Source organism: Lissotriton helveticus, chromosome 8 (assembly GCF_964261635.1).
Source record: "Lissotriton helveticus chromosome 8, aLisHel1.1, whole genome shotgun sequence".
NCBI classification, from domain to species: domain Eukaryota; kingdom Metazoa; phylum Chordata; class Amphibia; order Caudata; family Salamandridae; genus Lissotriton; species Lissotriton helveticus.
The window spans coordinates 294,358,195-294,384,454 of NC_136069.1; the positions used below are offsets into that span (position 1 = coordinate 294,358,195).

The 26,260-nt window shown below is 43.5% G+C and overlaps 1 protein-coding gene across 1 annotated transcript in view; it reads right to left on the minus strand.

Moving 5' to 3' along the window:
- ARHGAP20 (Rho GTPase activating protein 20) overlaps positions 1-26,260 on the minus strand; it is a 259,386-nt gene that overhangs the window by 185,637 nt on the left and 47,489 nt on the right. Inside the window, exon 2 of the mRNA XM_078657062.1 lies at positions 10,282-10,367. Coding sequence (XP_078513188.1) covers positions 10,282-10,367 — 86 coding nt within the window. The remainder of the gene's footprint in view (positions 1-10,281; positions 10,368-26,260) is intronic.

The following is a 26,260-nucleotide window of genomic DNA, read 5'->3' on the forward strand; positions in this document are numbered from 1 at the left end:
ATATTATTGGCTTGCTTCTTATTCAATGGCTTTCCTTGTCCCAGCTTGTCGATCCTGCACTTGTCCCTACCTCTGGAGCACAGCCTCTTTACCGTCTCTCTTAATGGCTAACTTCCAATATTCCACTGATCACATTTAGGAAACATTTTTTTTCTTTTTGATACAGCAGTCCTTGAGTGTGCGTGTTTTTTTTCCTGCTTCCTCCCCCCTGTGTTCCTACCCCACCACCCTCTGTGTTGCTGTCTCCCTCGTGTTGCAAGCTCTCTATCAAGTGATTCACTCCCTGGCAGACTCCCTGCTTCCTCTCATGCTCTGTGTTCTCTTCTTGCTTGTGTGTTTCTCAACCGCCCCATGTTGCTCTCCATCATGTTCTACATTTCTCTTCCCCCTGTGCACCCCCCATTGCTTTCTCAACCTGCTCGTCCATTGCCCCTCGCACCTTCCATCTTATTTATTTTTATTAACACTTCTGCCTTGAAGAAAAGGACTTTTGAGCTATTGCTTTTTCTATTTTATTTTATTTACAGATTCATTTCTGATCAGTAAATAAAAAGAAAAGAGCCTGTGTCTTGTTTCCTTACTTTTTGTAAAACATTTTTTTTAACTTTCTTATACTACACAGCATCATAAAAAGGCATTGGTAAAGTCAATATGTCTAAAATATGAGACCTCCTAGCTTTGCTAATGCTTGTTTTCAGTAGTGCCACCACCTTCAGGGCCCATTTATACATGGGTCTCCTAAAAAACCGTTTGTGTGAGTACTGCTCTTGAACATATTCTAGCAAAGACACCATTTAATTGGGTCACTGAATGTACTCAATTCACATTTAACATAGAACCAATTTTGCAGTCAGGATCTTTATTAAATGAAGCATTAATAAATGGCTTACAAGGGTAATCCCAAATTCAGTGATTACAAATTAGGCCATAGTTTGAAAAGTGTACGTGTTGCCAATGAAATTATCAGCTTGCAAAGTGTTTGATGACACTAGAAACTGCACTACTATCTTGGTGGAAGTGCAGCTTCAGCGTTGTGTGCTAACTGTTGCAAAGTTCCCACAAAGTAAACAATCTAGTGCCTAAAATCTAAAAGTTGGATTGCATGAGGAATCCTGGGCATACCCTTGAGAGCGGTGGATTAAGGGACAAGGTTTGCCTCAGAGAAAATGTAAGTAGCATATTTCAGCAGCACTGAAACAACATTAAAGTCAAGAAATCAATCACATAAAATTCTCAAATCAATGACTATGTAATGATTACGATACCACCAAATTGAGAAAATCCAGTCACCGAACATAAAAACATTACTAGTAAACTGCACAGCCTCGGGCGCGCTGGAGGACTGGGCCTGGGGCGAGTAGGTGCTCACTTAACGTCTGTGAAATGTGGCTTTAGGCTCCCTACTCTTTTCCGTTTTGAGGGCTGCAGGCTCTTCAGTTGTGCAATTTCTTTGAACTTGCAAGAAAAGCACCAGCTCCAAGTGCCTATTCTGGCTATAGTATACAGTGTCTAGCACCTCCTGGTTCCAGGCTTTCAGGTGACTGGTGCAGCTCAATCTTAGTTCAGAGAGAGGTACAGGTCTTCTGCTGTACTCTTGGCTTGGAGACAGGTTACTGATTCTCCCGTATAAATCTGCACAGTAACCAACCCTGGGGTCCTTGCAGTGTCCTGATGGCACATGAAGTTTTTTCTGTGTGCTTAGTGTACATGGGATCAGAATAACATGTGCAAGGTGAATGGTGTCTACGTAAGACCCTATATGTGACTATGCAAAATGGTGGTATCACTGCATGCTGCTTTCATTCCCATTTGGACCCGTCAACCTTCATTTACTTTGACTCCGATACCAGAGCTGTCTGATGGCCTTCGGTAATCTGCAACTACTCCCTATCTAAGCAGTTTCTTCCTACATCATTCTTTTGCATCCCCTGTGCTGTGCCAGGCATTGCCTATAAGGCAGAGGACCTTGGATTAGATGCAATCCACACTTGACCATCTGGAACCAGTTCTCCTCCATCTCCCCTAGAGAATATGAAACATTATGTGAGGTGGACTCCACCGTGAATGGAACAGGTTTTTAATTTTCACTGAACCTTTGTGCTATGGTTACCTCGGTCTTTGAGGACTAGCCCCCCAAAAGACATTTTACAGGCACACCTTACTAATCATTGTCTCTCCCCCAGCCAAGGACTAGTTCTAGACTCTAAAGAAACCCTTAACCCCTTCCGTGCTCCCGTCGGCCATCGCGAGCACTACCTCGCTGGTGCTGCGAACGGCCAACGGCCAACGCGGCCCCGCCCACTCCGCAGAACCGCCACATTGCGGCGAAATAACAGCCGCGGTTAAGGTGTTAGATAAGAAGTGGGGGTGCCCATTGCAAGAGGAGCCGATGCCCTGACCAGGAGTACATAAAAACGGCTGCCAGAGGTAGAGTGGAATGGGCATTGTTGTGGGTTCAGTACCCGATTCTCGTACAATGACCGAAGACCAGTATAATCCGAAATTCATTTGTCATATACTACCACACATAACCCACTCAGTGTACCAAAATCCACAACTACTGGAACCGAAGTCATTCAACGAGAAACTGAGACTTCTATATGGACTTGCCTTTAGCAATTTCAACTACCTTTCTTTAGCTCACGTGGGAATTCTATTTCAGATTTGGGTGATGTTTTGTGACCTTATGGTTTTTTGCACCAGATGTTGGAGAAACTCAGCTGCACAGGTTCAAACCCACTAAGCTTCAATGCTTTATACCTACACCTACCAAGCTACTCAGCGAGATATTTCTTAACAAACAAGATGCATATTTACAATCAGTCAAGCTTCTTAGCTCCCTTTCACTGGCTGGAATTTACCAGATTGCAGTGAACACAAGGATTCATGAAGACTCCTGCCTCCGAAAGTGAGCTTTCGTTGCTCCCTTCAAAGTCAAGAGCATAGAGGGAGTAATAGTATTTGTGCCACTGGAACACTAGTAGTAAACACCTGTAGCCTCAGCGGGAACTACTCAATACCCACTGATTGCATCAAAACTGAAAGAACATGCCTCAGAAAACTGATTTAAGAAAATGCAATAAGGCCCTCTGCCAGGGGCGGCTCCTCAGTTATAGCGAAGGAACATCGCCCCACTGAAATGCCCCCAGAGACGAAAAAGAAAATGGTAATGAAGCTAATTCGTTACCATTTCATTTTTCGTCACCCCATCCCAAACGGAGTGTCAGGGCGGGGAGTGGCCTGCTGAATGGCAGCAGCAGCACGGGGAGGGTGGCTGCCTTTTGCACTTGTTTAAAGTGCACATGTCTCTTTGGCTGGTCGTCTTGCGACGTCCCACTTTAAACCTCTCAACTTCTCCGCTGGGTTGAGAGTTAGTGCAGGCATCAAGTGCCCTCAGGCGTGTCGACAGAGACCGCTCCCTTCAACCAGGTTGCTGCTCTCATGAGCAGGAGAGCATTGCCAGGATTGGATTAGGAGCCTGCCTCGAGGAGAGAAGATGGAGGACTTTGACTCATTGCAGGAAGGTGTTTATTTTATGCATTATTATTATTGGAATCTCCCAGGTCCTAACCTCAAATACTATACTGCAAACACCAAGCTTTGCTATGACTCCTGGAACTTTAAGGCAGCCAAACCCTTCGAGGCCTCAAAAAGGCCAACTTCAGTGAGGACATTTGCATCCACGTCAGCAACTTTGGAACACAGAGTACAGAGATTGAAATATTGCAAACCTACAAGTGGCTAATGGTTATGGACAAAGTAAGCCACAAGCACCAGTGTGTGGGAAGAAGCACCCTGAATAGGCAGTGTTCCTGCTAAACCAGATCACATGGGCATATGGTTATCAAAACATAACTTATTTTAAGTAACCTAAATGCATCCTAATCGAAACAAGATGCCAAGAGAAGAAAATTACGTACAAAGATTGTGATTTAGATTAAAAAGCAACACAAAATGCTTCTTAAAGCTGAATTGGCTCATAGTGGAGTATGGGTTTGAATTTAAAATTCCCTGTATCGTCTAAATGTCTTCTGGAGCAAAGCTGTGTTTACCTGCATTGGCTGCTCCCTGCCCCCCCCCCGGCCCCCAAACTTCCATCGAACAGGATGAAGGAGTATAACAATAGTTTTCATCTATCCTTTCTAATGAATCCAAACCACCTGACTTTTAGGAAGAGCATGAAGCAGTTTTGCTCAAAAAAACAATGGACCAGCTAAAAACTCGTTGTGTGGCCTTGATCCAATGTGTAAACATATGTGATTTTACCTTCCCATCTTTACTCACACACACATTACTATCCTCACCAAAACCATCTACTATACCCAATTCTGACTGTTCAACCATTTTTCCTCGCCACAAGGCAAGCTGTTTGGTGATATGGAATATAAGCAAATTAAATTATTTGTGTTGTGTTGTCATGAACAGTATGATGTACTCTCCCAAAAAAACAACGATCGACAAAGGCAAAGGTTCCATCTGTAGCTGCTAACCTTTTGGCTTTGTCAATGCTTGTTTTGTTGTGTTTTTGAAAAACTTTATTATAGGGGTAGTTGCTGAGCCTTTATCAGCGTAAAAATAAAAAATAAAGTAATCCCTGGCAGTCAAGGGAACTACTTTGTGTGCGGATGTGCACTTTGTGAAAGGGCAGAATGCGTTACTCACATTGAAGTTAGCCAATGGCTGAAGTGGGCTGAGCCATTATCCCCATGCTGTAGTAAATAGATGGAAAAAATGTGAATGAATGAAGAGGACTGGCTAAAAAAGGTCTTGGATAACTTTAGACTTAAAAAACAGCCATGTACAGGACAGATCCAGTTGAAGGCAAAAGAGGACTACATTTTATCACAACTATTGTACAAAGACCCAGCACTTGTCACTTCCCTGGTGGTTGTTTTAAGAATGAACACAGATCTACTGCCAGAGGGCATGTTAAGCGTTGTTGATTGTCCTTGCATCCACTCGTAGACAAACAAAATGGATGTTGAGCTGCTGGGAAGGGAATGCAAGGGAAGCAAAGAAGAACCCGCTCAAGCAACAAGAACGAAGAGTACTCAGTTCCATGTTCACGATGTCAATCACCGAAACGAGATGGCAGCAATCCGGCCATGTGAAAATCTTGGAGACTCAACTCAAAAGCACCTGCTCAGCCCCTTAGGAATGCACGAGGGAAACACGGCCTTTTGGCTGGCAAGTAACTTAACCTGGCATGAGGGCGATGGAAATCTCCAAGTAAATGTTATTATAAAATGAGAATGAAACTATTAAAAGTTATTTCAGGGGCTTTGAGTAGCAGTGCATGTTTGTGAGATTTGCTTACTTTAATATCGCGTTTTTTGCGGACAGCTGAACTGCTTTATTTTCAGCCTGTTGTAAAAAGCCATCTTAGGTGTGAAATGGAACGTGGATATATATTCACAAGGTACATCATTTTTGGGTCCCTGTTCTAGAATTTTAATCGTGCTGTCTCTAGTTGTATGCGAAGCATTATATATTATAGCATTATAGTCTGATATTTTTAACTTTTCAGTAAAAGAAAAGAACAAAAAGGGACGTGTTAAAATATCATGACGCCAATTCCTTGGGAACCACCACGGAGTTTTTAATCAGGAGGTCTGTAGCCCTTGTTCCTATTGTGTGAGGCTTCCTGGCCTTCCTACCAAGCTAATTTTCCCACCCTGTCCAGGGGTAGAGTATCTCCAATTTGAAAGCACACTATTTGCAAATTATCAGTTACCCTGCAATTTTACGCGTTTTGGTTAGTTTACAATAGCTACAGTTTCACCAAGAATACGCCTCCTTTGACACGCCATTGTTGTACTCGAGGTGATACCTCTCAGAGAATACTTTGTAAATAGGTGTACTCAAGATAACAGCCCCTGTGTCTGCTGCGGAGCTGGATTTTGAGTTTAAAGGGACATAAGAAGGGATGTATCAGATGTGTGGCACTCCCTAAACACTTGAATACCAATGAAGAAACAGCATGAAGAGGCAGGAGGCATGATCCTGCCCTGGGAAATTCTCATGGCCTGATTACGGGTTTGGCGGTCCTCTTGTCGGCCCGCTGCACCGACAGGAACACTGCCAAGCCCATAGTGCGTCCTCCTGCCGGATTACGGCTGTAATCTATGGCGGGTCGGCAGTGCTGCTGCGGTGTCATGGTGGAGGCTGTCTAAGACTCAGAGGAGAACCCTAAGACTGACCGCTGCTGTGAGAATGCCGCAGCACATTGCTACACAATATGGAATGCACCATGTCATGCATTCCATTCCGCGCAAGAACTGGAGTGCAATGCCAGGGGGGTACAACAGGTGACGCCCTGCATGCACCCCCAGAGGCAGCAGGGGGCCAGTTGCCTCACTCTCACCCTTTTCATGGCTGGCTCACCGCCACGGAAAGGGTGGTGGTTTGGCAAAACGTAATATGCTTGGCAATGCTGCACCAGCCCCTCCTCAGACCTCAGACCGCCACCATCATCCCACAGGATCCTGGATTCTAGTGGAGGCGCAGTGAACAGTGCGCAGTGATGGAGGTGGTCAGACCACCATCACAGGTACGGCGGTCCTACAGACCGCTGTACTCTTATTCAGGCCATAAGCATGAGTTATGTTTTGGATTGTACCACTCAATATCTACCCCAGAATATCTTGGAACAACAAAATTGAAGGACAGAAATTCTAAGCTTTCTTTATCTGTTGATATTTTTGTTGATGCTTAGCCCTCAAAATTGTGTCCTATCAGTATTCTGGAGTCGATATTCAGGGTGCATACCAGGTTTTGTTATTTAAGTGTATCTTAGGAATCCCGAATGCTTGGTTCCAGCATTCAATTTATTTCCCACATTGAGTGAAACAGACCGCACTGCAATCTCGCTGTTCTGCGGTGCCCATTTCTGCCAAAACCTGTGGCGCTTAGAAGTGGGCTTAATGATGGTATAAGGACATCATGGTGACCAGAACAGTCAGCTGTGGGGGGCAGGGTGGACTGATACAGCTATCTTTTATTGGTCTCAGTTAGGGCACAGACAGTCAATTAATATACATTTCTGAAGAAAATGATAGAATTAGTCTTGAATTTGGAAAGAAAGTAATGCGAACAGAGAAAATAGCTGTGGTTTTAGGCCAGCAGGGTGAGGATTCATTTTCACACCGAAAAGGCATGTTTTCTTAGCTGAGCATTCACCCCCTCTGCAAAAATGTGAACAAGAACCACATGGAATTTCCTATTGTGACAGATGCAACGCAGGAAATTGCCCCATGGGGCGAGTGTTTTGCTTCGACGTTCTTGCGCTGCAGACTTCCTTAACCCCGACTGTCCCCTCGCTCTTGTCATCTTCCAGACCCTTCTTAAGGGGAACCTCCCTGAGGCGGAGAGGTCTCCTGACCAGGTGCACAAACATGACCACAAGTCTGTGACTTTATGGGACACAAAGTATCTGTCTGCAGCAACACAATTCAATCTAAACCCTGGATCATGCACAAATGACACTTTCAAGCCAACGGCAAACAAAGTGCTTTGAGCAGGGTACATTCACATTTCGGTGTTCCAATGCTTTCTTTTACAGTGAGCATCTGGAGGAAGAGAATCACCCAAAAAGTTTGATTCCAACACCCTTCAGTGGCAGCAAACAGCTCAAACACACAGTTACTGACCACAATTCAATAACGCAACCCAGGGCGTGACCTCCAATGGGCACCTGACAAAACCAGGGAATGCATGAGGGGCAGATGTAATGAGATGAAGACTTGAGGGTTGAAAACATACGAAATCATTCATTAGAAAAGAGACAGAAAGCTTCACTAACTGCTGCACCTCTTCAAGGAGCGCCATGAGGCCGAGAATCAACCCAGATTGTTCTCCAAGTGTGTGAGGGTAATTTACACCTGGATACCTATTAGTAGTGGTGAGTGTTTTACTTCTGCACATAACCGATGTGTTTTTAAAAAAATTGACTGATAAGCAGAGTTTCCACCTTGTTTGAGCCATTATCTGTACAGAGAGAGTTGGCCCATCTAAGCCAATATCAAATTATCCATGCTATCTCCAAGTGGCCTGTCCCACAGTAAAATGGTCCTCCGGTATATTTTTTAGGGCCCGACTACCAAAGAGCTTTTAGCTGCCTGCTTGTGAGAGATCTTTTGCCGACTCTACCAAGAAGGGGGGCAGAAAAACTGGCTTAAACTGCTTGTATAACAAAGGCGAGGGACAGAGAGAAACACCTCTACAGCTTGTTTAACAAAGGAGAGGAGCAGAAAAGCCAAGGCCTGCAGCTGGTTCAAAAGTCAGGCGCATCAAGACCGGCCTCCGTTCAAGTGCGTGTAGTTGATGCCATATACGATATATTTAAATATTGTGATGCCGGGGTGGTTAGATTTAAAGGTTGCACTACTCTTTGTGGACTATTCATATGATTGATATATTTATAGATAGATAGGTCTTTCATTTTTGTGCGGGGAGGGCTAGTTGAGAATTTAAAAAATTGTACAGTAGGATTTTCACATCTATGAACAATGCCTCACAACATACAATAACTAAACTGTCCTACATGGAAGACACAGTGAAGCAGATTACAGCCACCCCACTGTCGCTAATCCACGCCACCGAGAGCCAGATTAGCTGAGAAAAAGGCTGAACTAACGCCCTTCGGCAGACCCCGGTCTAACTCCTTTTTTCTGCCCATTTTAATGCATCTGTGTTCGTGCCAATACCTCTCTAACAGAAGGAACATTGTGCAAGAACTTGGGAGCACTCTCTGTAAGATTAGCTGCATCAGCAGACATTGTAATTCACATATTCCAGCCATCTCCCAATAGTTGGAAGCTGCACATCTCTTCCAAGGTAGTAAGTCCACATGTGCCAGACATAAAGATGTATTGCTGCCACAGGAATGTCACACAATCTAAAATGTCCTGAAATCCCTTCTTTGGCACAGTCTACAAGTCTGCAGCTCGAGATAAGTGAACCAGTGTTTAAAAAGGATTTGAGTTTCACACATCTACTAAGCAGTTTTAACTTGGTTTGCATACACGTCGTACAACTACTTCAAACAATTCCTCCTCTGCCTCTGTGTGACAGCAGAAAACTGGACAGAAGTCAAATGGATTTCAGTTAAAGCAGTTCTTAGGCAAAGACTGCAAATATTGGTGGGACAGGCATGCAGGATTCCTTCAGCACAGATAGGCGGGGGACAAGTACACATTGCACAAGTTGCATGTTCATCACCGTGTTCCTCCATTGGTAATAGCATGTTGAAACGTATCATTGAAGTGGAAATAAGCGGCAGCTTAGAAGGCTGGTGGGATCATAAAGAAGGGTTCTCCAAAGCCGGTCCTAGAAAGCCAGGACTGTGCAAGATTTTTAGCATATCCCCATTTTGATAAATGTAGTTATCTTAAAAATCTGGCATGGATCCAGCCCTCCAGATCAGGCTTTAGAGTATCCGGATATAGAGAGGGTGGTGGTAAGGGGACATCCAGAAACAACTGGCAGTTTTATCCCGCTCACAATAGTCCTGCTTTATTTGTGTGTGTGGAGGGGGGAGATTTCACTGCCATCTCTATGGTGTAGAAACGCCACCCTATATAAGATACAGCTGGGCAGTGACATTGATATTTTGCTTTTCAATTCCAAATTCCGGCCTTGGGGTTTGTTTTTGAAGAAAAAAACACAGCCTGTCCCGCCATGCTGGTAGTGACATGGCAAGGCGGTCAGTATTGTGCGTTCACAATGACAGTGCGCTTGCCTGTTTGTAGAACTCTTTTTAGAAGAAAGGTGTCGCCTTACCAGTAGCAAACTTTAAATTTGGCAGCAGGGCCTCCACCGCACCAGCGGCTTGGGAACCCACCTGCCAACATTTTAATTATACCCTGAGGCTCTTCCTCATAAGACAAATTAAACTTCGACTTGCAAAAGCACAGAAGAGATGGGGACTCAAGTGAATGGGAAAAGGATCGGCAGAAGCAAAAGTAACTAACAATGCTGTCTTTTTGGTGCCCTTCGTGGTAAGAGACTGGTCAACTTTGTGTTTCTGTGGGTTCCTCGAAAAGAGATATCTCTGGAACATCAGGAAATATCCAATACTCAAAACCCTCACCAGCCACTCTCTGTGACCTAACATAACACCTCATGGTTCTTCTCAGACACACTTAAATCAGGAAAAACAAGACCTACATAAACAAGGAATACTTGAGTGTTATATACTTTATGTTGTTTTTATGCGACAAAGAATGGAGTCTTTCCAGCAGTGGACAAGGAACAAAGCAAACACAATTGATCAGGTCTTACCTGTTGACAGCTCTGGACTTGTTAAGTGCTTTGCTTAGAACTAGCGAGGGTGCAGACTGCCGCCGCTGAGCCAAGCTCTTCATTTTCTGGAAAAAGATTTTCAAAACTCAACATTAGTGAACAATGAAGAGCACATGTGGACACATCAGCTGGGCATGCATGACAACGTGGACCAGGCTATGATAGGCGAGGACAGCCTTGTAGTTCAGCAGTTCTGCAGGAAGGGGGCAAAAGCATATTTCATAGGTAAAATCAGTTCATATCTCTACATCTTAATACCAAGCTGTAAAACTGGGGCTTCTGTACATATTGTGCCCTCTCTAATGCTATATATAAATAACACAGTCTACACCAGAAAGAAAACAAAATATTTTGTGTGCTCCGCCGATGGGCTTCATAGCTTCGAATAACCAGTCCATGGAGTAGTTGAGATCTGCCCTCGCATGTCCATGACCTGATTGTACTAAATCAAAATCTCTCAAACTATGGTGACCAGATGTGACAACTCTCAAAATGAGGTGCACACCATTATAATCTACACATTGAACCTCTTTTCATATTCCACATATTTTCATGTTGATCCACTTTTTTGTTGCTTTGGTGCTGATAAATGCGAAAAGCAGGGATTTAGAGTACGAACACGCAAGCAGTGGGCCTGTGGTAATAGGCACTTGAACGAGCGGAACAAGAGAATAGTACATGCTCACTAAGAATACAAAAATAGGGGGGTTGGGAAGCACACCTCCAGTAACAAAATAGTCACGTATCTACAACTATAAAGATATGCAATACAATGGTGCTACCGTGTAACACTTGCTGTCTACTATTAAGAAGGGCTTAGGTAAGAACTGGATGGCTATATATGGCAAAGGGAACCCCTCTCCCCCTTCCCCAGAGGCAGAGGCTGTGATATAGCAGGCTGCTTTCAGGGCAGTATTGATTGAAAGAAGCAGCAATCAATTTACCTAACAAATACCTTCAAGCCAATAGATTAGACAATTTGGGTCATAAACTTTATCTTTTAGCCAATTTTTTAAAAATAATTATTTGGGGGAAAATTGGCTCTGCCCTCTAAATACTCTGCAGTGGGCCTGGAGCACGCAGTATGGTTATTCGTTCGCTGCAATGCTCAGTCGGTTGCCGTCACCTCCCAGTCTAGTACCGATCCATAGGGTACTCCCTGCGTAGCCGTGTATGGCATTAAGGGTTATTGTTGAGAATAAACCCAGAGGTCTGGAGGGATGCACGACTTCAGCCCTTACAACTTCTCTTCGCCTCCACCAAATGTCTTAAGCTTACTTTAAAACTCTGCTCGAGTTTCTAGTGTGGTCAGAAGGGCTCTCCTCATCTGGAAACACATATCTGCCACAGACTGAAAGCTGCTCCAGTGCCATGGCCGTGCTCACACCCAGACTGCAGAGAGTGACTACAGCCTCTCAAACAGGTCACACATCAGCAGTAACTGTATATCCCCAAACATGCCCCCCAAAACATTTTGGACGCTTCAGTGAAGGTTCACCAAAGCAGAAATTTTAGACATGGTTGGAAAATGTACAAACGTGCCAAGATCTGAATCAATATCTATTTTAAAAAAGCAATATAAATAAAAGGTAGAGCTTAACAAAAACAATCTCTGTTTTTCCGTCCAATAGATAATAGTAGTGTTTACCTATAAAATATGCATGTTTCACTTATGCAATAAACAAGAAGGTGTTTATATGCATGAATGTAATGGAGTACTGTGCAAGGACAAGGACAAGGAAAGAGGCGGAAGACTGGCCTCTTGGCAACAAACAGGGGAAGATGAGAGGGGGCTGTTCTTCGATGTCATGTCAGGTCAGGTAAGGCGGGGCTATACAGGGAAGCAGTGTTCCTGTTCCTAGAAGGGATTGGTCTCAGTTCCTTTCACCAGAGGGGTTGGGAGGGATCATAACAGACCGGATAGGAAAGGATCCGCTCTCTGCAAATGATAAGGCATGTTCTGCGCCACAATATCGAAAAGACGAGTGTTTGGCAATATCTCACGTGATATTTCAGCTGTAGAAATGTGTAAATTCAGGGAGAGTCACAATAAGGGGAAATTAAAAGCTGTCCTTGTTTATCAAAATGGATTTCACAACAAGGGCAGGTTTTTCTGCATTTCAAAAGGTTAACATGCTCTGGGTCCAAGTATCCTACCGTAAATGAACACGACCGAGGAACTAAAATAATAAACCTTTTACCTGAGAGCCAACTAAAACCAGCCCTGCCTAAGGAAGATGGCACACTGGTGGATGTCAGATATTGCTTTAGGAGAAAGAACGAGCGAAGTTTTCACAATAGTTAGCCTTGTGCCCTGCAATTAAATACAGGCAACCTTCCCATTCTCATAAGGAACAGGAGCGAACCTATAACGTCATTAGGGCTTCGTGACACGGATGGAAATCGGTCAGATAGTACTTTTGACATATTATGACGTGTCAAAAGTTAAGCATCTGTTGTTCACGTGTAGACAAACTTAACTGGCGAATAAAGCTAACAAGGTAGCACATGGTAAAAGGGCTCGGGGGCACTTCTAGGCTGGTAGCGGGGTACGCTAGTAGCTGATCAATTCAGCATAGTGTTCAAGGTGCAGAGGGTGGGAGACAATCTCATGGGTGAGCTTATCTGACCCAAAGGTGCTTGAAGTTCTTATGGGTGACTAATGAAATTATCTTTCATAAGATCAGCACTTATTTCATAAACCTCTGGAGTGATGCAGTAAACAATATCCAAAGGTGCAGGTATTGAAAATGCCGGTTGTCTTTTTAGGTCGAGCCTGTGCAGCGCATGAGCTGTCTCAGCGAGACCTGTAGTAACCTGAATGTTGGCTGAAACTTCCTCTAATTTGTTCTTCTGCTTGTGATTGGTTTACTTGGGCCACTGCTGTTGTTTCTGTGCTTTCTGTTGGCTGTTGATGGTAGAGTTACTTCCTTGTAGTCCCGAAGCAGCGGTGCCGAAGTACAGTTTCCACCCGCGCTGCTTGCACTACCTTTAATTGAAGTGCAATGTGCCATCTGTAGCCTGCGTCTGTAACTGGAGACTCTCCTGTTGCCCCCGCTCTTGCTGCAGTCATAAATCACTGTAGCTCCTTTCTTGTGCCCTCTTCCCTGGCGTTTTCTCCTGCGCGTGCCCAGACATGGTGATAATTAATAGCAAGGGCCCCTTCCCTGTTGTCCGCGCCTTCTCATTGGCAACTCCTCTTCGCCTATCTCATGCGCGTTTCTAGTTATTTTTTTACTATCGCGATCGCAAAAGCGATCGCTTTCAGTGCTGCTTGTATTTTTTTTTGATCCATTTCACGGCAAAACAACTTGGTGTGCGCTGAGCCGCGATCTCATAACTCAAGCTCGGCTTTTTTTTGTTGCTTTTGTCAACTGCCTGGCTGTCAGATTTGCTACCGTCCCCCTACTTTTTTTTTCTTCCATTACGTATTCCCTGTGCCTGCCTCTGTGTTGCTCGAGCGTGGAAGACCCGAGATTGGAGCCATCACTGCCCGGAGGAGAAGCAAACCGAGACCCCGCGCCTCGCTTGTGCCACCTTGGGGGTGCCGAGGACCTAGAGCTCCCCAAGGGAAGGCAAAGGGATCCAGAGCGAACCCCGGGATACTGTAAGTGCCCCCTCCCCTCCTATAGTGTGCGCGGGGGGGGCTCTGGTCCATGCATGCTGTGTTTCTTGTCGGTGGGCCGTGGGCTGCACCGAGCTGTGCGTGGGGCTGGGGCGGCTGCAGTGACACAGGGCAGTCAGTGGATGTGCTCAGTGGTCACTGGGACCTGCAGGTCGCAAGTACTCACAACAGCCCTGTAGTGCACCGAGTAAGTGCTACCTTCAGGAGGAGAATTTCACACTTTCAGATGTGGCCAAGTCACAATAGTTCACCCATCTCATGTTATCAACACCTCTCTACTCTGCACATTTAAGATTAACACATTTGAACTATAGTCATTGAATGTACTTTAAACGATAGTAAAAAAATAACATTTGCGTTCATATAAAATACATGAATAATATGTAATATAACTTTCAATACATGAGCTTGTCTCAGGTGATAATCGCACTTTATAATTAACTGATCGATTATGTGTTATTAGTCTCAAAGTTTAGTCCGAAACGAAACACCTCAAGAGAAGAAAAGAACGAAGTACGGCGATCAAATCTGTCATGCTCGATACAATTACACAATAAAAAACAGAATGGCAACACTGATATACAATTCACCATCAACGGCAGCACATTGAAATGAAACAATGTAGCCACTAAAGCTCTGTTTTCATATAAGTTAATCAGAATTTATTCATAAACATCACCACATGTATGAATTCCATGGACACAATTAAAAAACATTAAAAGTTTTTATCTCACCAGAATAAATCTCCTTTTAGAGCTTTCATCAACCCACTGTCACATCACTTTCACAACCATTCCATCCAACCTTTTTTGACAAGCTTTCACAAACATCCATTACTCACCCTCCCCCACACCCTCACCCTCACCTTCACACCCCCTCACACTCACACGGTCACCCTCTCACGCCCACCCTCACACACCCCCCACACACACCCTCACACACCCTCACACCCTCACACACCCTCACCCTCACACACCCTCACCCACCCCCTCACCCTCACTCACCCCCTCACCCTCGCTCACCCCCTCACCCTCGCTCACCCCCTCACCCTCGCTCACCCCCTCACCCTCGCTCACCCCCTCACCCTCACACCCCCTCACCCTCACACCCCCTCACCATCACACCCCCTTACCATCACACCCCCTCACCATCACACCCCCCCACCCTCACACACACCCTCCCCCTCACACCCCTTCACCCCCATATCCCCTCACCCTCACACCCCCTCACCCTCACACACACCCTCACCCTCACACCCTCACCCTCACACCCCCTCACCCTAGCACCCCTGTCACGCTCACCCTCACACCCTCCCCCTCACACCATCACACACCTCACCTTCACACCCCCACACCCTCAAACACCCTCACCCCCTCACACACCCTCACCCTCACAACCGCTCACCCTCACATCCTTTCGTCCTCACATCCTCTCACCCTCACACCTTCACACCCCCTCACCCACCCTCACACCCCCTCACCCTCACAACCCTCTGACCCTCACACACCCTCTCCCCCACACCCTCACCCTCACACCCCCTCACTCACCCTCACACACCCTCACTCGCATAGCATAACAAAACATAGCATAACAAATCAGCATAGCATAGCATAACAAAAAAGCATAGGATAGCAAAACAAAACATAGCATAACAAAAAAGCATAGCATAGCAAAACACATCAAAGCATAGCATAACAAAACATAGCAGAACAAAACAAAGCATAGCATAACATAACAAAGCATAGCAAAACAAAGCATAGCATAGTATAACAAAACATAGCATAGCATAACAAAACACAACACAACACAACATAGCAGAACAAAACATAGCATAACAAAACAAAGCATAGGATAGCAAAACTAAACATAATATAGCATAACAAAACAAAGCATAGGATAGCAAAACATAGCATAGCATAACAAAACATAGCATAACAAACCACAACAACACATAGTATAACAAAACATAGCAAAACAAAACATAGCATAACAAAACACACCAAAACATAGCATACATAACAAAACATAGCATAGCAAAACATAGTGTAGCATAACAAAACACAACAAAACATAGTATAGCATAACAAAACACAACATAGCATAGCAAAAACAAAACAGAGCTTAGCATAGCATAACAAAACATAGGATAAAGCATAGCATAACAAAACATAGCTAACAAAACATAGCATAGCAAAACAAAGCATAGCATAATAAAACACAACAAAACATAGCATAGCATAACTAAACATAGCATAGCTTAACAAAGCATAGCATAGCAAAACACAACAAAACATAGCATAACAAAACAAAGCATAGGATAGCAAAACAAAACATAGTATAGCATACTAAAACAAAGCATAGGATAGCAAAACAAAACATAGCATAATATAGCAAAACATACCATAACAAAACACAACAACACATAGCATAACAAAACATAGCAAAACACAACAAAACATAGCATAGCTTAACAAAACACAACACAACTTAGCATAGCAAAACTAAACATATAATAGCATAGCAAAACATAGCATAGCATACCAAACACAACAAAACATAGCATAGCATAACAAAACAAAGCATAGCATAATAAAACACAATAAAGCATAGCATAACAAAACATAGCATAGCATAACAAAACATAGCATAGCAAAACATAGCATAGCTTAACAAAACATAGCATAGCATAACAAAACAAAACACAGCATAGCATTACAAACGCAAGCATAGGATAGCAAAATATAGCATAGCATAACAAAACTAAATATAGTATAGCAAAACAAAACAAAGCATACAGCATCACTCTGCACCACCACAGCATCACCCAGGGGCACCACAACATCACTATGTGCTACCACAGCATCACTGAATGCCACAGCATCACTTGTTCGCTACAGCATCACTCAGCGCCACCACGGCATCAATCTGTGCAACCATTCAACAACAACTGGTTCAAATATGTTCTCTCAATGTTTCAAGCTTTATTACAAATGTAACAAAAAGATGTTAATATTTCACTACTGTTCTTGGATTTTCGTCACAATAAAATACACTGAACATAGTCTTCACAAAAGTTATTTACAAAAGTTTAAGCTATTGCCATTATAAATTACAATAACATTTAAGTATTAATTATTAAAAAAAATTAAAAGCCATTGTTTTTTATAATATCAATACATGTAAGTCACGTAAACACAACAAATATTGCATTACAAATGCTATAGGTGTCACATTTGCAAAAGTTATAACTGTTGGCATTGTAAATGACAAAGCTATTAATTTTGCTATTTTCAAAAACAAAACATAAATAAAAAATGTGTCATTTACAAAACCAATAGCTCATAATTTCCTAATGCGAGACCTATTGCATTGCAAATGCTTGTTTTTCTTGTATTTACACTTTTTTGTTCAGTCACGTTTGACTGAGATGGTTTGTTTTTCATCTAGGTTGCTGATTTGCACTGGTTAAAAAAAATGGGACGTGCTTAACCCCACATTTCACAATTTATGCCCCCAAAAATAAAATGCATACATATGGGAAGAACGGTAGATTTGTATCGCAGCTACCTGTAATTACTGGGGCCATGTTCTAGTTGTGTGTGTTTTGCCTACCAGGTCAGGTTAGAAAGAAACCAGTCAAACACAAACCAGATTTATAGTTTATGGTCTAGCTAGTCAGCACAACTGTTGCCAGACAATTATTTTAGAATGATCATTAGAGGGAATGGCTCCACCTACATTTTGGGAGCAAGGAGTACAGGATTTAATTGGGCAGGCACTTAAAGAGTGCTTGTATTGCACTCCTATTGGCTGAATAAGGCAATCACATACAAATACATTCACTAAGTGGCTTGTATCATAGACTTTCAAGATTGCGATACAAAGCTTGAAAATAGCTGCAAGCGCCTTGAACGCTGTACTACAATGGGTTCTTGGGATCAACTCTAGGTGCAGACGGTAGGTAATCTGCTCCAGAGTTGTATGACTAAGGGATGGGGAGGCTCACTTCTGCCAACTCATTTCAGGTTAAGCAATAGCCCTGGAGGAGGATTGGTGTGTGACGTATGCAACATTCAATGGAAATTTACCTCCTCTCTTCCCAAAGCATGCGGGTGGCAATTAAGTCTGACCAGTTATGAGAGGGGGCTGTGTTGGGAGGGGGGCTGGTAAGAAATACTGCTGCTACTTTTTATGCAGGGAGCCGAAATGGCATTACTATTGGAAAAACAGCCCCCTATGCCAAAACCGGCCCCCTTCGGTCCCAAACCGCCCCACTGGGAAAATGCACAGATCCCTCTATGGCCAGTCCTGCCCTGTTCTTAGTGTCCACAGGTCAAACAATGGGCAATAGGCTGCTCTTCTTACAACTTCAACATACGTTTAGCTGAACTTTCTCATCTGGTCTTAAAATATCAAAAATTCTCACCACAATTCATTCGGAAGAGTGACCAGAAAATTACCATAAAGTGCACCAGCACAATCTCCTCCCTCTTCTGCAATCACTTCTGCGTAAAGAGATTTCCACCGCAAACATTGTCACTGTCATCTCATCAGTGACGTCATAGTGACTGATAAAAGTGATGAGTTTCATGTTCTAATATTGTAAATTTACAGCGTTTAAACAAAAAAAACTAAAAGGATTAATTAAAAAAAGTCTTACAATGTAGGACTTTACTGCCATGGCTCATAGGGTGTTCTTCTCCACAAGTATTTGAAACTTTTGTGGGGATGATTAAACTATCAATTGCACCAAGGGACCATTCCTGGTTGCTTCTGCATAGCAAGGCGGTGTCTTGTCATTTTCCTGTTCAAGAGCACACTCATAAATCCTCAAATACTCTAAAATCCCTTGGTTAATGTGATGCTCAAAACAGTCATCAACACATTATAATGGTGCTTAATGTTTTGTGTGCACACGTAGCTTATATTTTGTGTTAGAGCAGCATAAAAATCTACACACTTGAGGTTTTGATGTCTTGTATCACAAATTAAAGGGCACAATACATTGGCTCCAGAGTGCCAGACTCTCCCCCGGTTGCAGTGGCACAAAGGCCAGGCTACAAAGCCGCCTTTGAACATTATTGTCTTGCAGATCAAAAGCAAATCAAAACCTAAACTGAGAGACTGAAGTATGAATGACATACGCCCTGAGAGTGAGGCATTGTCTGGCCATCAAACATTTCAAGAGCAGAGTACTGCTGGTGATGATGTGGGCAGGGTAAATAAAAAGCCACCTAATGTGCACCATTTCTAAGCTCTTCAAGTAAAACATTTCTCTGATCAACCATCATTCATCAAACACTCCCTTTTAAATAGAAAGGGATGTCAAATATGACAACTGTCTCGTGAATCTTAGAAATGCAGTCCAAAAGTGAAATCAATTACTATAATACATCATAACAGACATTTTATATTGTGCTGTAGGGCTTTCCATAGCCATGTAAGCACTGTAAAGGAGTTATAATAACATGAAATCCATAAGCCAATTTAAGCCTGCTGTTACATAATACACACTTTGCAACAGCCCCTTTCTGGGGTTGGTAACATGTCAGCAGTCGGACACTGATGGTAAAGGCTATAGGCGCCATGCGGATTACATTTGTGGCTGCAACACAGGTCACACATATAACCTAGTTCACCCATCGTTGAAGTGGTTGCTACAATGTGCCAGGTTCAACATTCATGGGGGTGCGGAATGTAACTAATATCCTTGTTAAAGCCTTTGTCCTTTAAGCCTAACATATTGTGTTTGCAAAGCAAAGTCCCCCTTCTATATAAAACTTTAGACCTAAATAAAATACAACTTCCAAAAGGTTATTTTTGTGTGCCCACCTTGCATGAAGTGATTACCCACTGCAGTTTTTTAGGGGGGTAAACCTATGTTGCTTTATCCTTTTACGTAGTGTCTGGCACGACTCACAAACATATTGCCCTTGTAGACATTTCTTGCATTGAACGCTGGTACACCTCTTGAACATGTGTGCTATCAAGTTCTATGAAGTTTTTTATGGCGAATTCTGCGGACATTTAGTTCTTCACAGGAATGGGCGTTTCTAACATTTCAGAACATGTTGTTCCAGCTCTCCTTTTCTTGTTCCAACTGAAATTTGTTGTTGGTGCTCATTTTCAGCGGAATTTTAGGTTGCTTTTGTAAATTAATGAATGACTTTTGATCAAGTTCAATTGTGCCAAGGCTCTATGAAACCGAACCTCAAAAGGTACTTGCTTTCTTTGTATTGTAGCAACTTCTCTGGTTATTCCTGATGCACAAATTCGGTCTAAGGGAAGAGGTTTGGCCATCAGTATTTTCTACCAAAGTGATGACCGCATTGTGCAGATTGGTTGCCCTAAATTTACTCACCAGAACATACTAGGTGGTCTACGTTTTCCAGCCTGAATATTAAAGATGATTTAGGTGCTTCTGAAAGAAGTTTGTCCCGTTCAGGTATTTGTTTCATTCTTTTAGTTTTTTTATTTAGTGTCTCAGAAGAGATCGTGTCTACATACAAATGTGGTACGATCTAGGAAATAAAACAAAAAGTATTTTGTCTTTGAATATATCATGGTTAATTTGTTGCAGTGGTAAAAGCTGTAGAGTGACTGATGGAATTGTCCATGAGACCACCATCATTCTGCCCCAATCATTTCAAAAGTTAGCTGCCACGCCCATGGTGGTTCTCATCTATTTTCTGAGGATATTTTTATTAAAACAAAGTTGTGTGTGCAAGTGTGAATCTAATAATTATTAATATTCCAGAAAACCCTGACCACGACTTCTATTCCATTTTTGCAGGAATCTCTGGCCAACAGCAATGTGATAATCATGTGCAGTGTTTGAGTACAAAAAGGTGAACAACAGGGTAGCCATGGAAACACTAGGAGATGCCTACCATATATTGTCTCTCTTCTGGAGGCAGTTTGTTGTGTCTTATACTTACGGCAGTGTATGACATCAAAGGTTTTAAGATAGATCTGAAGCACTCGGATATAGCTTCAGTCAATATATTGACTGCAGCGATGATCAGACTGCTGGGGGTTCAGATTTGTGCATCTTTGGAAGAGCATCGAATGTTCCCTCTAATGGGTTGTCCGGTGAAACATGTTGATGATATTCTTCGATATTGCCTGGTTGAGACTTGAGGTTTCATTTAAGAGTTTATATTATGGGTGTGTTTTTTTTTTTTTGCTTATTTCATAGCTATGCCTGTTCAGGAATTGGCTGTATGGTTTCCTTTCCGTGCCCATGATCTTGTGTCATGTGGTCTGTCAGCATTAGGATTTCCTGTTTGTTTTTTCAGTCCTTGGGTTGATCTTCACTTTTGGGGAGTGTGGGTTTGCCTTCTGAGATGATCTGATCATGCTTGCTTTTGGAGGAAGTCAAAGTGTGTTTAAAGTTCTATGTTACGACAACAGGGAGCGACCCCGCTAAGGATTTCATGAGACAAGATATTTATGAAAACAGAGATGAGACATTGCAGTTGAAATTTTGAACTGAGACTTTGATTATGATGTTCAAAATACAAGCCACATTAGTAACCTGACCACAACTCAAAGGACAGATGCTCGCCTATCCCATCAGTAGAACATTAGGATTACACATTCAAGAAAATATTTATGTACATTAACTTTGTCTTGAGATCCAATTGAAAACAAGCATTTGCAATGCAATCGGTCTCGCCTTTGGGACATTATATGTATTTAGCTATGCAGCACATTAGCCTGGGTGCTGAAACATCTACTGTTCTTTAGCATGGAGGGAAAGTAAGCACCAAACTGCGTGACATGCCATGTATGGGTACACATGGAGAGAAATATTGCCTTTCAGCGGGAAATGGTATAGTCCAAAGCTCTGTTTTTAATATAAAATCAGGGCCTTCGGTGGTCACATCACTGAAAATACATGATTTCAAAAAAATATTATTGTCTACGGGTGCTTGTGGAAGACAAAGGCTATGGCTTTGAATCTATAGAATGCTAAAGTGATTCTGGTATTTTACTGACCTTTGCTGGTCGTTTTCTATCAAGAAAGTTAAATAGTGGCAGTTCAACAAGCAGAAAGCAATTCTGGTATTTTACTGACCTCTACTGGTCGTTTTCTATCAAGACAGTGAAATAGAGGCAGTTGAACAGAAAAAAAAGTCCCTAAGCAAAAGCAGACAAGTCCTAGGGCTGATCTCCAGAGCCCACAAAGTACATACACATATAAGTATATACTAAAGTATATACAAGAGGTCTCGAATGTTCGACCTAAAAAGTGTTGTTTCATAGGCTTAGTCAGTTTTCTTGGTTTACAACCCCATATTGGGCCGTGTTGAATTTCTCAGGTTGCGGCAGTGAACCCTTGAAACATTTTTGATTATTTTTCCAGAAGTAGGGTTGCGGGAACCTTAATGGCCGCAGCTCATGGCAATATGCTTGCTTAGCATGGCTTTTGTGAGCAGTTTACAATGTTTTGGCCTCCTCTTTTTAGGAGTGTGTGTACGCTACAATCATGGCATATGTGCTGTGAACTATCCCTCACTTTTATGTATAGCTGGAGTGCTGCAGTAAACAACAAGGACATAGTGGTGCCTACTCCCAGCTCCTGCTCTCCTTCTTTAGTTAGGCTTCCATGCTACAGTTATTGCAATTGTAATTGTATTTATATATCACTTACTCCCCCTGACGAAGCATTAAAGCGCTTTTCGGCAAATAGCATGCTACTTCGGAACCCAAGGTGAATTAGTGGTGGATTAGTAGAGGGAAATATAAGTTGTAAATTGGAGTGGTAGGCATGCAAGTCTGATAGCTGGATTTAATGGGATAGAGGAGGGAAGAGTCTAGAAAGGGTTGCTTGGCAGATCTTAGTACTAAAATGAGGTTCGGGATGAGTCTAAGGCGGGATAGAGGAGGGAAGAATCTACTGAAAAAAACTTTTCTGATGTTTTACTCAAAATTCCATTAGTTGGACCAACACTAGCAATACAATGCTGCCACAATTATATGATAACCCTCACCTTCGCAGGGCTCTTCCTCTGATATCAATGAGCGCAATCAGAGAAGAGCGTGCAGTTTACATCACCAGGAAAGGGGTCGGAAAGAGAACATGTGGTAGGCAATCTCTAAAGATTAGAAGGCCGGAGGAAATATAAATATTTATAAAGAGTAATCAAATGGTCACATGTTCACCTATGTTGGGAAGGTGTTTTGTGTCTATTAATGATGCTTGTAGTCTTCCATCCGGTTTCCATCAAGGTTAAAAGGTTATATGAAAGAGAATGAATAAGTCCTCACTTGGGTTCTGGGTTACATGGCTCTATCCATTGCGGTATAGTCTTCGTAGGCCAAATGAGATGATAAAAATAAATTCTGATTCAGAAAATGGTTCTTACGAGTGAATATAACATGTCTTTTCTGGAAATGAAAGTGTTCATCATTTTCAATGTGTTGATGTTCCAAACGGTCATAGATGATTACAACTTATAAATCCATTCAATTTGGTCCCCATTGGGGAAATGATTCCCCAGTAGGTTGTGTCCTGTGTTGTGAATCAGTGCCTATTCATCCTGGGTTGTAAAGCTTGCTTGGCTATGTCCCTATATTTCCAAGAAGAGAATGTCTTGCCTTATGCTAGGTACACTAGCATTTTGGACCTGCAGTGGAACCATCCTTTAATTTGGACAATTACAAAAAGGATGTTTGATCACATACAAGTATGATCAGACTTGGGAGTCTAAAATAAATTTACAGAGCTGTGCTGCTCCACTGTCTCTCTTCTGCTTTCTTCTTCCTACCGGATCTAACACGAAAGACAAAATGCTCCCAGTATAGGAATCTTCATATCCCCTGAGCCTGGGCATGAAATTCTGCTGCACGGAGTTTGATGAGTTTTGCATAGAGCACAGAGTTCCGAAAAGCTCTGCGGAGCGAAATTTTTCCTCTCTCACGGCACGCAAATGTTAAGTTGGCAAGCAAGGAAAATCTTGCTCCAGACCACCTCCCAGCGAGGTTGAGAAACCTTCCGCTCTCGTTGCGGAAGTTGTCGCCAGAGTAGAACATCTACTCAGTGGCAGAAAGAAGCAGCACCCTCTTGAGCTTTGCTTAGTGCCGTTCCGACTGATTTTACAGCACGGGACAAAGACCTGGCGCTACAAATCAGCATGAAGTATCGATAAAACTCTGCATAGCGTAGTGGAGTTTTTGGTCGTAGCAGAACTCCACGAGATCTGGCCAGGCCTAATTACCACCATTTAGGGCAGAGCCACACCGACCCAGTAATGAAAACACCATTATCCTCAGGCCACTCTTGCCCTTCACATAAAGGATCATTGCCTTCTACCACCATTCTCTCAGTATGTAAACCTCCATTGCTGTTATCTATGCCAGCCGCCAGTGTCCTAGTATTTAAAGCATGTTTGCGCGATGCCAGTATGCACATTAGATAAGTGCCATTTCTAGTATGCAGCCAATATTTAAGGCCCATTGCAATGACGTCAGAAGGCTACCAGAACGCAAAGCACCATTACTGTTATACAAGTATGCCCCTAGAGTCTAAAGGGCGAGTAATCGTCATTGCCTCTAGCACGTAAATCACAACTGCCAAGCCAGATATTATCCACTCCATGACCCTGGCATTGACCCCTGGAATGATGGAACTGCAGAGACAGCTTCCCCCTCCCAAGCAGTCAGTGACAGAATAAACATAAGCAGTGTATAGTTGCTTTTGGGGAACACGTGCAGGGAGATGGGCAGCCATGACCTACTTTTCGACTTATTCCAGCACACACACAGGTCAAAGAGGAAGGAGGCAAGAACCCTGACACAGCCCCGGTGGGTTTCGATATTCCTGGCCAGGGTGTGCAATGCACTGCCAATGACCCGCTGCAATAAAAATCACCTCACTGTCGCCAAATTCAAGATTTACACCCTCTTCTGAATTACCTTCAAGTTCACTTTTTCAAGGAAGTGCCTAGAAGTGACTGAATTCTCAATGCTGCGCTATTCAAGACAGTACGTAATCCTTCAATCGTGAGGGGGTTAGTGAGCTTGTGTCATAAGCAGTGTTTCTTACGGCCAGAACAGAACCCGTAGTGATGTGTTGGACACTAAAAACGGACAGAGCCAACACAGATGCGGATTTATTTACCCCTGCGTCTTGGTGCCATGTCCAGGCATTCCAGAACCTGCCGGCTAGCTGCAGCTGTCACTCCTCGTGATTCTCTCGGTGGGGACTGTGTTAGTCAGTCCGTGCTTGCGGTCAGCCTGTTTACAGGCACCTACTGGGAAAGGAATGCTGAAGGGTGGGGGTGCCAGAGCGCCCCAGCATGAAGTGCTGACATCACGTTATGATGAATGGCCGCTTTCACGTCCAGGTGACACTTCTCCTGCCAAGATGCAAAGTCAAGGAGACAGTAGTGCATTCACGTGCAGCCCCAAGGCCACGTGCACACCCTGCAGAGGCCTGGCGCGCGGATGCTTCAAACGGGAAGGAGGCGGCCACCCTCGGAACAGAAAGGCTTCTGTAGGGACTGAGCTAAGGTGACCTGGCGTCCCGGATTTGGCGGGACTGTCCCGGTTGTTCGCCAGCTATCCCAGCAGATTTCAGGAACTTTAGCTCATGTCCTGGTTTTTAGAGAGGGTCGGCTGAAAACGGTGGGAGGTAACTTTTTATGTTTCGCAAAGTTGGATAATTAGCAGCTGTTGTAAGAAAGCAATTTAATTAACAGGCATCCTACTGGCTGTAAAAATTGCATTTTATTTATGCTCTTACTGCCTCTTCTGCAATTCTCTGCTAAGGAGCACCATCATTCTGTGTGCTATGTTGAAGTAAAAGTGTAGTCCTTCTTCTATTTTTGGGAAATGTCCTGGTTTTCGGCATCAAAATTCTGGTCACCCTAGGCTAATGTAGAATATTAGAAACAGGCCATAAATACACTCAAGGTTTTAGTTTACTTTCGCAGTGTTCTGCATGATGGGTCAGCATGACATCCTAGGTGCGCCTTACCTGGCACATTCTTAACCCTTTGGCTGCGGCGGCAATTCCGCCGCAGCACTAGGGGGGGGGGGTGCGCACGGCGCTCCCGTACTCGTGACGGAACCGCTCCGTCACGAGCCTCGGGTGGGCTGTGCTTGTGATGGAGTGGTTCCGTCATGGCCACGCCCGCTCAATAGAACGCGCCGAGCAGGCGTGAAATCAGCACCGCGCAGGCACGGGGCGTGACGGAACCTCTCCGTCACCAGCACAGCCCACCCGAGGCTCGTGATGGAGCGGTTCCGTCACGAGCATGGGAGAGGTAAAAGCAAGCCATTGGCTCTCGGGTGTCTCTTGAGATGCCCAGAGGCCTGCAGTAGGTG